Source organism: Musca autumnalis, unplaced genomic scaffold, assembly GCF_047663935.1.
Source record: "Musca autumnalis isolate F117 unplaced genomic scaffold, ASM4766393v1 scaffold_5, whole genome shotgun sequence".
In the NCBI taxonomy this organism is placed as follows: domain Eukaryota; kingdom Metazoa; phylum Arthropoda; class Insecta; order Diptera; family Muscidae; genus Musca; species Musca autumnalis.
In genome coordinates this window covers 102405409-102419512 of record NW_027412088.1, presented here as the reverse complement: position 1 = coordinate 102419512, position 14104 = coordinate 102405409, and the positions used below count along the sequence as shown (strand labels likewise).

General features: G+C 34.0%; 1 protein-coding gene across 1 annotated transcript in view; it reads right to left on the bottom strand.

Annotated features, from left to right (window-relative positions):
- Window positions 1-14104, bottom strand: part of tor (tyrosine protein kinase receptor torso) — a 533285-nt gene that overhangs the window by 260301 nt on the left and 258880 nt on the right. The window contains exon 5 of the mRNA XM_073992792.1: window positions 6626-6705. Within this exon, the coding sequence (XP_073848893.1) occupies window positions 6626-6705 (80 nt within the window). The remainder of the gene's footprint in view (window positions 1-6625; window positions 6706-14104) is intronic.

Below are 14104 nucleotides of genomic sequence, written 5' to 3'. Positions count from 1 at the left end.
TTTACACGCTTTCTTTTAATTTTTATTTATTAAATAATAATTTAATAAATAATTTATTAAATAATAATAGAACATTGGTGGCGTTTATTTAATTGGGATAGCTGTTACAATTTTGATATTTCAAAATAGTCTGGCTTAATCCCTTTTGTTGTTTTAATATTTAAAACAACAAGTTTATTAGTGTATTATTAGTCTATTAAAACAACAAAAGGGATTAAGCCAGACTATTTTGAAATATCAAAATTGTAACAGCTATCCCAATTAAATAAACGCCACCAATGTTCTATTTGAGAAACACTGGCACGGTTTTGTGTGTTGTTGGTATATAAGCTACCAAACAGCATTTGGGTATGTGCATTTGTTGAAAAATCAACGACACATACGAGTGGAAGAAGGTTTGCTTTGTTTCGTAAACACTTTCGTCGGAGTTGTGTTAGGTTACCAAAGAAAAACTTCTCATTGAAGGGTTTTCTTTGTTTACGTTTATACTTCGAGCTGACGATTGATGTTTGGGTATAAAAAGTTCCTTGTTGAAGAAGTTATTGAAAAATAACTTCGGTGGAGAATATCCACAAACAAGAAACAAAGGGAACTGATGAGATCCAGTGGCGTGGATCGAAACTAGTCTTCCTTGCCTTACCCCTTGGCGAACAATGCCAAACTTTCTCCACTAATAAACTTGTTGTTTTAAATATTAAAACAACAAAAGGGATTAAGCCAGACTATTTTGAAATATCAAAATTAAATAATAATTTAATGAATAATTTATTAAATAATAAATAAATACATATTAATTTATCCTAAAAACATAATATAATAATAATAATAATTGTTCCACAAACATCCCATAAGGGACAATGGAGACTTCTCTCATATCAATGAGTGCACCCCGATTCATCTTAGCTCAATGATATGGGACCTACAGTTTATTGCCGAGTCCGAACGGCGTGTCTAAGACACCACTTTTGTAGAGAAGTTTTACATGGCTGAAAATACTCAGGAAATGTCGCCAACATTACTGAGGGGTATTTTGCCACCGTTGAAAAGTGTTTTGATGTTGCCTGGACGGGGAATCGAACCCACGACCTTATGTGTGCAAGGCGGGTGTGCATACCATTGCACCACGGTGGCACCCTAAAAACATAAAATATTTAATTTTCCTCACAAATCATAATAAACAGACGATTATCTTAACATTATTTTTATCGTTTCGGCTCGTGGTACGCTATGATTTTTAGTGTTCCGCAGACGAACACTACGATTTTTAGTGCTCCTTTGCCGACATTTTCACATTTTCTTTTAATTTTAATTTATTAAAAAAATATACAAAATATTTAATTTCCTCAGAAATCATAATAAATTCATATATGTTTCATTACCTTATAGTTTCAAAACGTGGTACAAAACGATTTCTAGTGCTCCGGCAGTCGGAACACGACGATTTTTGTGCTTCATTCCAAAAAAACTAAATATTGTTTTTTATACCCTCAGCATTTATGCTAACGAGGGTATATACATACATACACTTTCATACGGGCAAAATGTGCCTCATCGAAATAATGGTTTTAGACCCCAAGTATGTTTGGACGAAATGTGTTACAGACAATTTGGAGTCGATTGAGCAATGTCCGTCCGTCTGTCTGGCTGGCTGGCTGGAGCGCACGATAACTCTCGAACGGATGAACCGATTCGGTTCAAATTTTGGCTTTCGTAATATTTTGCCCAAACTTAGTTTAAGTTCGAAGATGAGCTATATCGGTCCACTCCTTCCGGTACCTCCCCCACAAAAGTTCGAAAATGTTCGGAAAATTTGTGCGCGCGATAACTCTTGAAGGGAGTAACCGATTTGGTCCATACTTTGCCCATCGTGGAGCGTGTACCAGACTTAGATCAGGTTTTAATATGGACTCAATCGGTCCACTCCGTCGGGTACCTCCCACACACAAATTTGGAAAAGTTCAGTTTAGAACCATCTCGTGAATCGCTTTGATTTTTGCTTTAGGAACTTGTATTCACTGCCCTCCATACGACGGTATAAGTTTCATCAGGGGTAAGTCCATACTTCCTGAGAAAATAGCCTGAAAGTTGCAAAAAACCCCTATGACACCGTGTGAGGAGGTTGGAGGGCAAAATAACTCTCGAACAGGTCTGCCGATTCGGTCCAAAGTTTGGCCTTAGTAATATTTTGTCTAAACATAGTTTAAATTCGAAGATAAGCCATATCGGTCCACTCCTTCAGGTACCTCCCCCACAAAAGTTCAAAAATGTTCGGAAAAATTGTGCGTACAATAACTCTTGAAGAGAGTGGCCGAATTGGACCATACTTTACACATCCTAATATATCTACCAGATATAGATCAGGTTCAAATATGGACTATATTTGTCCACTCCATCCGGTAGCTCCCACACAAAATTTCGGATACATGTTCACGTTAAGACCTGCTTTCGAATCACTTTGATTTTTGTTGAAACAACTTGCATTCGCTGCGATGGTTAAAGTTGTTTCAGGGGCAAGTCCATACTTCTTGAGCAAACATCCCTGAAGTTGTAAAAAACCCCTATGGTACCATATGTAGTGGCTGGAGATCCATTCTTTTTAGTCTCCTCCGCAAAACTTTTGATCTTTAATCCTAATCAACATTTTTGTCAGTTCAAACGCCCAAAATTTTTAAAACTCCCTAAATACATGCGTTTTTTGGGAAAAAATTGTTTCAATATACACAGGCTGAGGGTATATCTCTGTCGGCAAAGCCGACTGATACTTTTTTACTTGTTTCTTCATATTTTTGACCAAATTTCGCACTTGTTTAACTAATTTAAAAATAGATGGATGTAACAGTTTGTCTTAATTTTTATTTAATCAAATTTAACCAAGTATTTCATTTTCCTAAGAAAACATAATACCTTTGTTATTTCTTAGTGTTCCAACACGTGGTGCACTACGATTTTTAGAGATCAGGAAGTTGGAGCACTAAAATTTTTAATGTTCCGCAGTCGGAGCACTACGATTTTTAGTGCTCCGGCATGCGGTACACTACGATTATAGTTGTGTTCCGGTACAGTATCACTAAAATATTTTTTAGTGTTTGTGTTCCGGAGCGGTACACTATCGTAGTGTACCTATCCACCTTGGTACGGTACAGAACGGTACGGTACGATACCATTGTGTTTATTTTCGAACACTGCTTTCCCCTACTCTTTTCACAACGAAACAATGAAAATATTATTACAAAAAAATATCCCATCAATCAACCAATCATTCACTATCAATCATCTGTTAAATGCAATATTCCAAAAATCAAACTTCTTTTTCAAACAAATCACATCCAAAACAAAACAAAAATCAATTCATGTTCTCTAAAAAAAAAATATACTACAGAAATTGGAATATCTGAACATTGTAAGTAGATTGTCTTGATGAAGAAAAACCAAAAAAAAGTACATTATTTCCATATTATTACAAATAATGCAAAGTGAATATTTCATTTTATCTATTTAATATGTTTAAAATAATTTATCTTAATTATTAATTAAGTCTATGATACATTTGTATGAGAATTGTTGTTATTGGTTTTAATTTTACATCGATGTACAGTAAAACCTCGGTTATCCGGATACCTCCATTATACGGGAATGGAATATTCGCAATATTTGTTTATTTTTCATCGATTATCATAAGACATTGGATTTTGCATATTTTCTAAATTTTCAAATATGAAAATTTTGATATTCTTACGTAATTTTGAATATATTTTGCCATATTTGCACATATTTTATTCTATTATATGCAAATATAACAAAAATTTATGTAACATCACTTAAAAATATCAGAATTTTTCTATTTGAAATTTTGAAAAATATGCAAAATCCGATGTCTAATTACACTGTGACACAAAATGGAGGTGAAAATCTGGGGCAGAGATAATTTCTTTTGGGGATGAAAGCCCTTGGTGAGTATATTAAGAATCCCGAATGACAGATCCGCCGTGAGTCGAACTTCCGAATTCTGGTGTGATTAAGTTTCCGCTGAAGACCCTATAAGGCATCTGAAAATAGCGTTATATCTTTGTTAACTGTTGTTTTAGCTTATTTATGAGATGACATGTGTGCAGTCAAATCGAATTAGGATTATTTTCGTAGAGCATTTCGACCTTCTAACTCGCATCCTTTAATGTCCTTTTTGTCCTTTATTTTAAGAGCCGCTATAAAAGTACCACATGATGACGTCACAGCTTTCCGAATTTCGAAACTCGGGAGGTACCGTTCTATAGGGGCTATATCCCCAACGAAGACAAAATACCAAATTTCAGCCATTTCGGGGGAATATTGATGCCACAACCTTCAAAATACCGAGAATCGGGAGGTACCGCTCTATGGGGACTATATTAAGGCGCGCACCTATACCGGCAAATTTTTGGAGGAAATTTTTATACTCCAATTGAAGACTAAATACCAAATTTCAGCCATTTCGGTGGAATATTGAGGCCACAACCTTTAAAATACCGCAAATCGGCAGGTACCCTTCTATGGGGGCTATATGAAGGCGTGGACATATACCGGGGGAAATATTTGTAACCCCCATCGAAGACTTAGTACCAAATTTTAGCCATTTCAGTATGAAAATGATACTAAAACATTCAGTTCATTCAAATTACAAAGCTTCGTCTTAAAAATTGCGTGCGGACGGACATGGACATGGTTATATCGACTTTGAATTTTACCCTGAAAAAGAATATATATACTTTATAGGGTCTCCGATAAATATCTCCATATTATGGTGGAGGGTATTTCCATGTCCATATTGAGAACTTAAAATAATTAATATGTATACGAAATGTCTTCGTCGAATACCGTAGTCTAGTAAAACTAGGTTTTAAAAGCCAGCATCTAAAAACATTAGCATTTGCTGTACACTTCAACTGCTACACAATATTGACACACACGGCTAAATAAGCAACCGAACGCATATTTATTTTTGTACATTTTTGCTTATTTCGTTTTTTACGCCTAACCTTTTTTGCGTTAGGCATAATCGACAACCACGCTACATATTTAGCAGTCGGCTGGCTGACCATTCATAAGAACGAATTAGCATCCGAGTGTGGTTTTTTGATTAGAGTTGCCAACGCAGTTATAAAAAAGGTGTCATTTAATGTCAAAATGTCTCCATCATATGGTAGAACCTAAAGAATACTAATTATTATTGTTTAAAACTTGAAACTTTGTTGCTTATTCTCTTTTCTGATATGTGTGCTGCAAAATATGAGTATGCGTGTCCGATGCTATTTTATTATAGCGACAATATCAAATAGCATCAGCATCGCTAGCAATATTTTTGTGAAATTTGTTGCTACATGTTGCCGTTGTTCATTGTTGCTAAACATATTTCGAAGAAATTTTAGCAGGCAAAGCTGCAAATATTCTGTGCTTTTGCTAATATGGCATTAGCATTTTAAACCCTGAGTAAAACTTCTCCGAACTGCTACTGACATAATTTCGTTTTTAAATAATTTGATGAAATCCGGAGGATTTTGTGGATACTTAGGTATTGTTGGGCACTTAAGCCTTGTCAAATGTACAATTCCGCTTAAATTCTAACTTCTTCTCCAAAATTTATATTAATTCGCCAAATCAATGGAAAATACCCAGCAAACCAAATGTCGGATGTCCGACACGTCTGAACAATTTCGGAAGGAAAATCGTTCCGATTTCTAAACGATTTTTCGAAGGGGAAACATTTTAGATTTTGTACCGATATAGTTCCGATTTCGGAGCGGATGTTGGAAATAAATTTCCCAAGAATTTTCTTCAGATTTCGTTCCGAAATCGGACCGAATCGATCCGACTTCGCTCCGACATTTCGTCCCGAAATTATGTCAACCACTTCATACAACTTTCGCTAAGATATCGTTACGATTTCGGATTCGAAATCGGACGTAGCGTCCGAATCTTGTTCCGATTTCGTTACGATTTCTGTACGATTGGTTTGCTGGGTAATTATAAATTTCACAAAAGTTGTGTACGTGTATTGGCCCATCTTAGTATGATTCCACTGCGGAGAATTAGTTCTGGAAGAAGTGGTCGCCACTATTAATATGCTAGGATGCTCCAAAATTACTTATCTTCAGATCTATTAATATGTATATCAAATAGGTTCATTAGTTATTTTAATATTTTAGGCTAAAGAAAATAATTTTGGGCAACTGAATGTGCATTGCTAATGAAGCCACTGTCCAATTGATAATGCATAGAATAATAGAAGAAGGATAAGAATTATATTGTAACTTAGCTGTTAGCTTAAGATTCATTTAATATCAATTAAATCCGAAATGAATTTACAGCGAAACGTATCGCTTTTATTTTATTTTACTTCTCACTTATACAGCAATAGTTCAATTAAATAAAAGGTAACTTCAAAGAAAAATTATCCGCCCATTCGACTAACTTATCTTATTTTTGTTTCTGATTGAATATGTTGATTAGTAAAACACGTTTATCTTTAAATTTCAAGAAAGGAAGTCTTATAATGAATGGTATACATATACTACTTTTCACATTAAATAATCAGCCATGATAGAATCAACATTCAATTACATAACAACAACTGTCTTTTCAATGTACTCACGTCACGTATTTCCAGAGGCGGTAAATCGTAATCTTCACTTTCGGGCGAAAAACAAATGATATCGTAATGACAGGTCATATCTGGAATGAAAAAAAAAAATAAATGGAATAAGTGATAATACAATAGAGAAAATGTGTGTGTGTGTGTTATTTCAAAAAAGAAATTCGAAGAAATTATAATTTCTTAACCATATTGTATGTAACCAGCAAACCAACTCCATATTTACATTAGGCAATTTTCCTTGCGGCAATTGTCAGTTTGATGGAGAGAGAACACCCTCTCTCACCCACAAACTGACAAATGCCGCAAGGAAAATGTCGAAAGTAAATTTCCCTTCGAATATACCAATGTTTTTCTTCCGATTTCGATACGAATTCGGAGCGAAATGTCGGAAACAAATTTCCCGTCGCACAACTACCACCTTTTGTATGTATCTAAGAGCAAGAGGTTGGTTTCATTTTAGTTTGTTGTCTAAAAACAAAGTGGTTGGTTAAAAAATTCGCATATAAAATTTTTAAATATAAATTCAACATATAATAATTCAAGCTAGTGCTGATAGACTCAACACATTCGTACACAAAGTTCAATTGTTCTACTATAACTACAAAATGATAAAAAATCATTAAAAACGTTTGAAATTTACAATCTTCCAATTAAAACATAGCAAAGAGTAATTGGTCAGTAAAAAAGGCGTCAGAGAAAAAAAATTCCTTCGATAGTCATACCACATTATTCCGAAATCGTTTAGAAATCTTTACGAAGATACGGAAGTTACCTCCGATTTTCATATGACATTATTCCGAAATCGTTTAGAAATCTTTATGAAGATTCAGAAGAAAAAATTTCGCCTTCGCCCAAGGATTTTCTTCCGAATTCTGTCCGAAATCGATCCGATTTCGTTCCGTACTTATGTCAACCACGTCATACAACTTTCCTTAAGATATCGTTACGATTTCAGATCCGACATCGGACGTAGCGCCCGAATTTTGTTCCGATTTCGTTACGATGTCGGTACGATTGGGATTTGAAGGCAAGAGAGATTTTTTGTTGTGTCTTCACGCTGTTGTTTGTTTTAGTTATTTGGCAGCTGTTAAGTGACAAAGATATAATGGAACAAGTTATTTTGTGATAAAACTCGCGCATGTTTTACAATAAATGAAAGTGAAAGTACCCAGCAAACCAAATGTCGGATGTCCGACACATCTGAAGAATTTCGGAAGCAACATCGTTCAGATTTCGTTCCGATTTCTATACGATTTTTCGTAAGGGTATTCGTTCAGATTTCGGAGAGAATGTCGGAAATAAATTTCCCTTCGAATACACTAGTGTTTTTCTTCCGATTTCGTTACGAATTCGGATCGATATGTTGGAAATAAATTTCCCTTCGCACAACAACCACCTTTTGTATATATCTAACTCCTTGCTGTTAAATATATACAAAAGGTGGTTGGTTTCATTTTAGTTTGTTGTCGAAAAACAAAATGGTTGGTTATAAAATTCGCATATACAATTTTAAAATATTTTGAATATGAATGCAACATATAATAAATCAAGATAGTGCTGATAGACCCAACATATTCGTACACATTAGTTTACATTGTTCTACTATAACTACAAAATGATAACAACAGTGAAAATCATTAGAGAAACGTTTGAAATTACAATCTTCCAATAAAAAACATAACAATGATCAATTAATAAAAAAGAGGTGTAGTGAAATTTTTTTCCTTCGATATTCATACTACATTATTCCAAAATGGTTCAGAAGTCTTTACGAAGATTCGAAAGGTACCTCCGATTTTCATACGACATTATTCCGCAATCAATCAGAAATCTGTACGAAAATTCGGAAAAAAATTCACCTTCCGAATTTCCCAAGGATTTTGTTCCGAATTCTGACCGAAATCTATCCCATTTCGCTCCGACATTTCGTTCCGAAATTATGTCAACCACTTCATACAACTTTCGTTAAGATATCGTTACGATTTCAGATCCGACATCGGACGTAGCGTCCGAATCTTGTTCCGATTTCGTTACGATCTCGGTACGATTGGTTTGCTGGGTATGTATGCACATTTTCAAATAACATAACAACATATTTTTTTAGGAATGACTGCGCTTTATAGTTTTAAAAATATTAAATTTAGCTAGCAGCAGCGGCGAATGCTATTTAATTCATATTGTAATAATTATTAATTGTATTATAATGCAAAGTTCAACAAATATTTTAAATAAGGTTCCGATTTAATTAGTGAGAAATTGAAATCATATCCGAATAAACATTGAGAATTTTGGGAGAAAATATTCAGAATATCTAATCAAACATCAAAATACATAGTATCGGATTTTCGGATATAACATCACAAATTTTTTTATTAAATTAAATTTTCTGCAGGTTTGTTGTTGTGATTATTGTTGACCTGTTGATGTTCTTATTTTTGGTGGTTTTATTTTGGCTTTTGGTCAAATGAAAACAAAGATGTTCGTGTTTTGTTTCTTTTTTATTTATCCGATATTTCGGCTGTCATCGACAGTCATCTTCAGGGATATTCTACAAAAATATAAACCATTATTAAAAGATAACGACAATTATAACACAGAAAATTACATTTTTATGAGAAAAGCAACAGTGTAACAGTGTTGTTATTCCGTCTATGCTGAACTAAAGTTTTTTGCGTCTATGCTTACACACTAAATTCCTGTAAATATGTGCACAGTGGTCTGTGTCAGTTTTGTAATTCATTCTTCGGTCATTTGGTACATTAATTATATGTAACATTTCTAAAGTAGCGTCGTTTATAACTATTTTCTTGTGTCAATATATCTACGTCTTTAAAGTTCGGTTTATGCCCTGTCAATTTGCAATGTGCTGCCGCCGTCTTTTGTTCTAAAGGTTTGCCAGTTTTTTGATCCGACTTATGTCCGGAAAGTCTAGTTTTTAACTTAGTTTTCGTCGTACCAACATATACCTTCTGGCATACGATGGCTTCGTTTCCATTACATTTTATCTTATAAACTACATTGCACTTGTCTTCTTTTTAAGCTTTGACTTAGTTTTACTAAATAGATTATTGACCGTATTATTCGATTTCTGAGCTAATTGGTATTTGTCCTTATTATAAATATTTGACTTGCTAAATCTGTCGGTTAGTCCAGGAACGTAAGTTATGCGCTTATATAATTTTTCGTTTTCTGTTTTTTGCTGTTTTGTTTGACTAGCTTTTGCATGTTTTATTAAATCTATAATTGGTTTGTGCGGGAAGTCGTTCTTTTTTAAAATCTTGAATATTTTCTCCTCGTTATGTTTATGAAAACTTTGGTTGCTTATACTAAATACCCTACTGATAAAATTTAAAGCTGTATTTATTTTAATTCGTCGTGGATGTTTAGTATAGAAGTTAATTAATCGTCCAGATGCCGTATGTTTTTGATACCAATCTAAAGTAATATTGTTGCCTCGTCGTATTACTGCATCCAAATATGGTAATCTTTGATTTTCTTCTTCTTCGTGTGTAAACTGTATATTTTTGTTAAAAGAGTTAAGAATGTTTAATATGTTGTCCACCTCCGCTTTCTTCGCTATGCAGAAAATGTCGTCAACGTATTTAGTAAGTAATCTCAGTTTGATCGTCAATGTTTCCTTTGTAGCGTCCAATAACTCCTCCATTACAATATCCGCAATAATCGGTGACGCTGGCGATCCCATTGGTAGTCCCTTTCGTTGTTCGTACACCTTGTCCTCATACAAGAAATATCTTGAGTCTTTAATGCAAAGAGTCAGTATTTCCGTAAACAGGCCTTTTGATATTTTAGTGTGGTCCTGTATTATGTTCCATTTTTCGTTGATTGTCCTCAATGCTAAATTAATCGGTACACTTGGAAACAGCGATATCACGTCGAATGATATTAGTATTTCGTCTATATTAGTATCTTTAATTCTATTTTTCAGGTCCAAGGCGTCTTTAATATTATATTTCGAATTTTTGGTTAAATATTTCAGGATGTCTACAATATATTTAGAAAGTCCATGTGCCGGCGAATTAATTGAAGAACAGATTGGTCTCAGCGGTGTCCCCTCTTTATGAATTTTGGGGAGACCATAAATTCTAGGTGCCACTGCTGTGTTTGACATAAGCTTAGTTTTCTCACTTATATTTATAATATTCATGTTGTATAATTTCTCCGTCAATTTATTGTTTTTGGTTTGTAAAGTAGAAGTTGGATCTCGTTTTAGCCTTTTGTATGTGCATATGTCCCTTAGTATGTTTTTCATTCTGGTTTCATAGTTCTTCTTACCGTTTTTCCTCCTTTGTCAGCATTCAATATCAATATGTCTTTATTTTGTTTAAAGAAATGGTTTTGTTTGGCCCACTGTGTCCATTATTATTTTGTCTCTTAAACTCAATTTGGTTCGTCCTAGGTTAGAGATGCACAAAACAATGTACGTGACAATATATGAAACGAAATGAAATTTACGCTAGAGTACTGTTTTGTGCATCTCTATTCTAGGTGGTTGTCAATAAGAGAGACTAGTTTTATTCTAGCATTTTCTTGATCTTCCTTATTCTCTAGACCAGGCATGACCAAAAAGAGAACGGAGAAAATGTGAATGTATTCAAAATATTGGCAACTTATAACAGTGTGTTAGTAAGTTTGTATTCACGCAAGCTATAAAACAATAACAAATCAAAACATTTGTTCTCTTTTGTACGCCCTTTCTGTGCATTCGGGTCGTGTGTGTGTAAATTGCCGAAAATCATCGGCACCGCCGTGTCAAAGAAGAACACATTTGCTCTAGACCAATGCTGAACAAAATCGAGAGAGAGGCAAATTTAAGAGAGAATTAATATTTAATTTTTCTTGATGTTTCATTACTCATTTTAACATTTTTTAAACATTAATGTTGTCTAAAATCGTCCACAATGCAAATTATTAAAAAATATAAATAAAAAATTGCATAAACTTTTAATTGTTTATGGTTCACAAAAAACTAAGAGTACGTTTTCACAATTTGCCTGTGTGCTAGCATACAGGCGTGCTCACCCCTACTCTAGAGTCTAGACTCTAGAGTTTGTATACACTCCTCGCTCTCCGCTATTACGTTAAGTAGGGGGAATGTTGTGTTAGTTGTTGGTAGCGCATATTTGGGTCCCATCGAAAGTAGCCACTGTACGTCAGTGGGTATTGTTTCATTTGTGTTGTTGATAAACCAATCGTCGTTCTTTTGTATGTTGAGTTCTTTTTGGTGGTTTAGCTTTAGTGTTTGATATTTCTTTATGTGTCTTGTTTTATTATTGTTGTCATAATTCTTACAGAGTATTTGTTCGCTTTCTATAAACATATTGAAATCTTGTTCTTCCATTACCCTTTGCAGTTTACTTTTATTTTGCAGGTTTTCAAATATTTCTTCAGAGTGTCGTCCGAGATTGTTACGAAAATCAAATTTGTTCGCTTTCTATAAACATATTGAAATCTTGTTCTTCCATTACCCTTTGCAGTTTACTTTTATTTTGCAGGTTTTCAAATATTTCTTCAGAGTGTCGTCCGAGATTGTTACGAAAATCAAAATTTCCCTCAAAAATGTTCACAACATTTCTTTCGAATTCGAATAGAACTGCAAAAAAAAGTACTTAATTTTACATTAAAAAAAATATTTTAAATAAAATTTTTTATGATTGCTTGAGTGGAGTATTCCCCCATTGGCTCAACTTCATTTATTACCCTCTATTACAGAGAGTAATGTTTTTCAAAACGATTTGACAGTGTTGCAAAATTTTACTGATCGCTACCAATATCATGATTTCGTCCCGGCGAAGGGAATTATCAATTGGCTTCTCAGTTTTTCAAATGATGCCTTTTTAGCGAAAAACCGAACTCTTTAAGTGTCTAGTAATCCCATATGAATGAGAATCACACTCACTTTTCGGCTTTTCCAAAGAAACACCAAAATCAAAATATTCTGCAACATGTCAGCACGTATCAACTAAGAATTCGTCGAATTCTGTGAGTTGAAAATAACATCACCACAGTTGCCTGTGAGGTTGTTTTTGGAATTTTATTTATAACAAATTTCCCTTTGCGCGTGCCTCCGCTGTTTTTTGTTTGTTTTGTTTATTGTTGAAGATTCAATCTCATTTGATTGCTTGAGTGGAGTATTCCCCCATTGGCTCAACTTCATTTATTACCCTCTATTACAGAGAGTAATGTTTTTCAAAACGAACTGACAGTGTTGCAAAATTTTACTGATCGCTACCAATATCATGATGATAAAATTTTTTATTTAAATTTTGACATTTTGATTATATTTCACCGTTGTGTCTCATACAGAAAGAAGAAAACAGTCGTAATAGGTTTTGCCGAGAATAATATACCCATAACTTATGATAGCAAAATGCCATTCATTGAAAGGATTATTGATATTAAACTGATTTCGAGAGATATTGTTTATTAGTTTTGAATTTACATGAGATATATAATATACTAGCAAAGTGCCCGCTACTTCGTATGCGGAAAGGAATAAAAACAAATAAACAATTAAGGACTGAGTACATAAGCAATCCAACACTTCAACAGTAATATTAATTCGAAATTTCAGGTTTCTTTCTCAATCCGTTCAACCAAATCCAGATAGTACCAAATTTAGTACCATTTAGTATTTTTGTATATATAATTCCAAATTTCAGGTCGGATCATCCAAATGCAAATTGTACTGAATTTAGTACCATTTAGTACTTTTCGTATACATAAGTACGAATTTCCAAAACCATTTCCTTATATCAGCAACAGTCCACAACCTTGATTCCATAACAAATTTGAAGCTTCTAGCTATATCCGTTCAGAAGATATATACAATTGGCACTATATTTAGTAACTTTAGGTGCTCTTATAGCAAATTTTACTAGTTTTCATACCCTTCTATTTCGAATTTTCAAAAACCCAGCCTTGTCTCACCCCTACACCCCAAGAACAACCCACACTCAAAATTTCAAGCTTCTAGCTTCAGCCGTTTCGTCTGAGCGATGATCTGTCAGTCACTCACTCAGTAACTCAGTCATCACTAAGCTCTTTTATAAGATTTAAGATTTTTGTCATTTGCAGTTCAGGGTATGCCGTAAAAACTCTTTCAGTCCATTATTGCTGGAAGTACGGAATCGATTTTCCTGGCCAAAACCCCAATTTTTAGCCGTCACCGATTGTAAATTTCTATATGGGATTCTATAGTAAACAACTAAGGAAACCAAAAAATTAGGTCAAAATATTGGAAGTTGTGGGCTTGACGTGCTCCTAAAGACGATATTTTTTTCGCAATTTTGGAAAACACGTCATTTTTGCAAATTTCTGTAGAAAACTATAACAGATATTGTGTTCATCAACAGTGACCCTAATGTCAAATTTCATAATAACCGTTCTACCCCATCACTGAATACGGAATTTTGTAGTATTTAATGTATTTCCAAAACCACCTCCACATCTCAACCT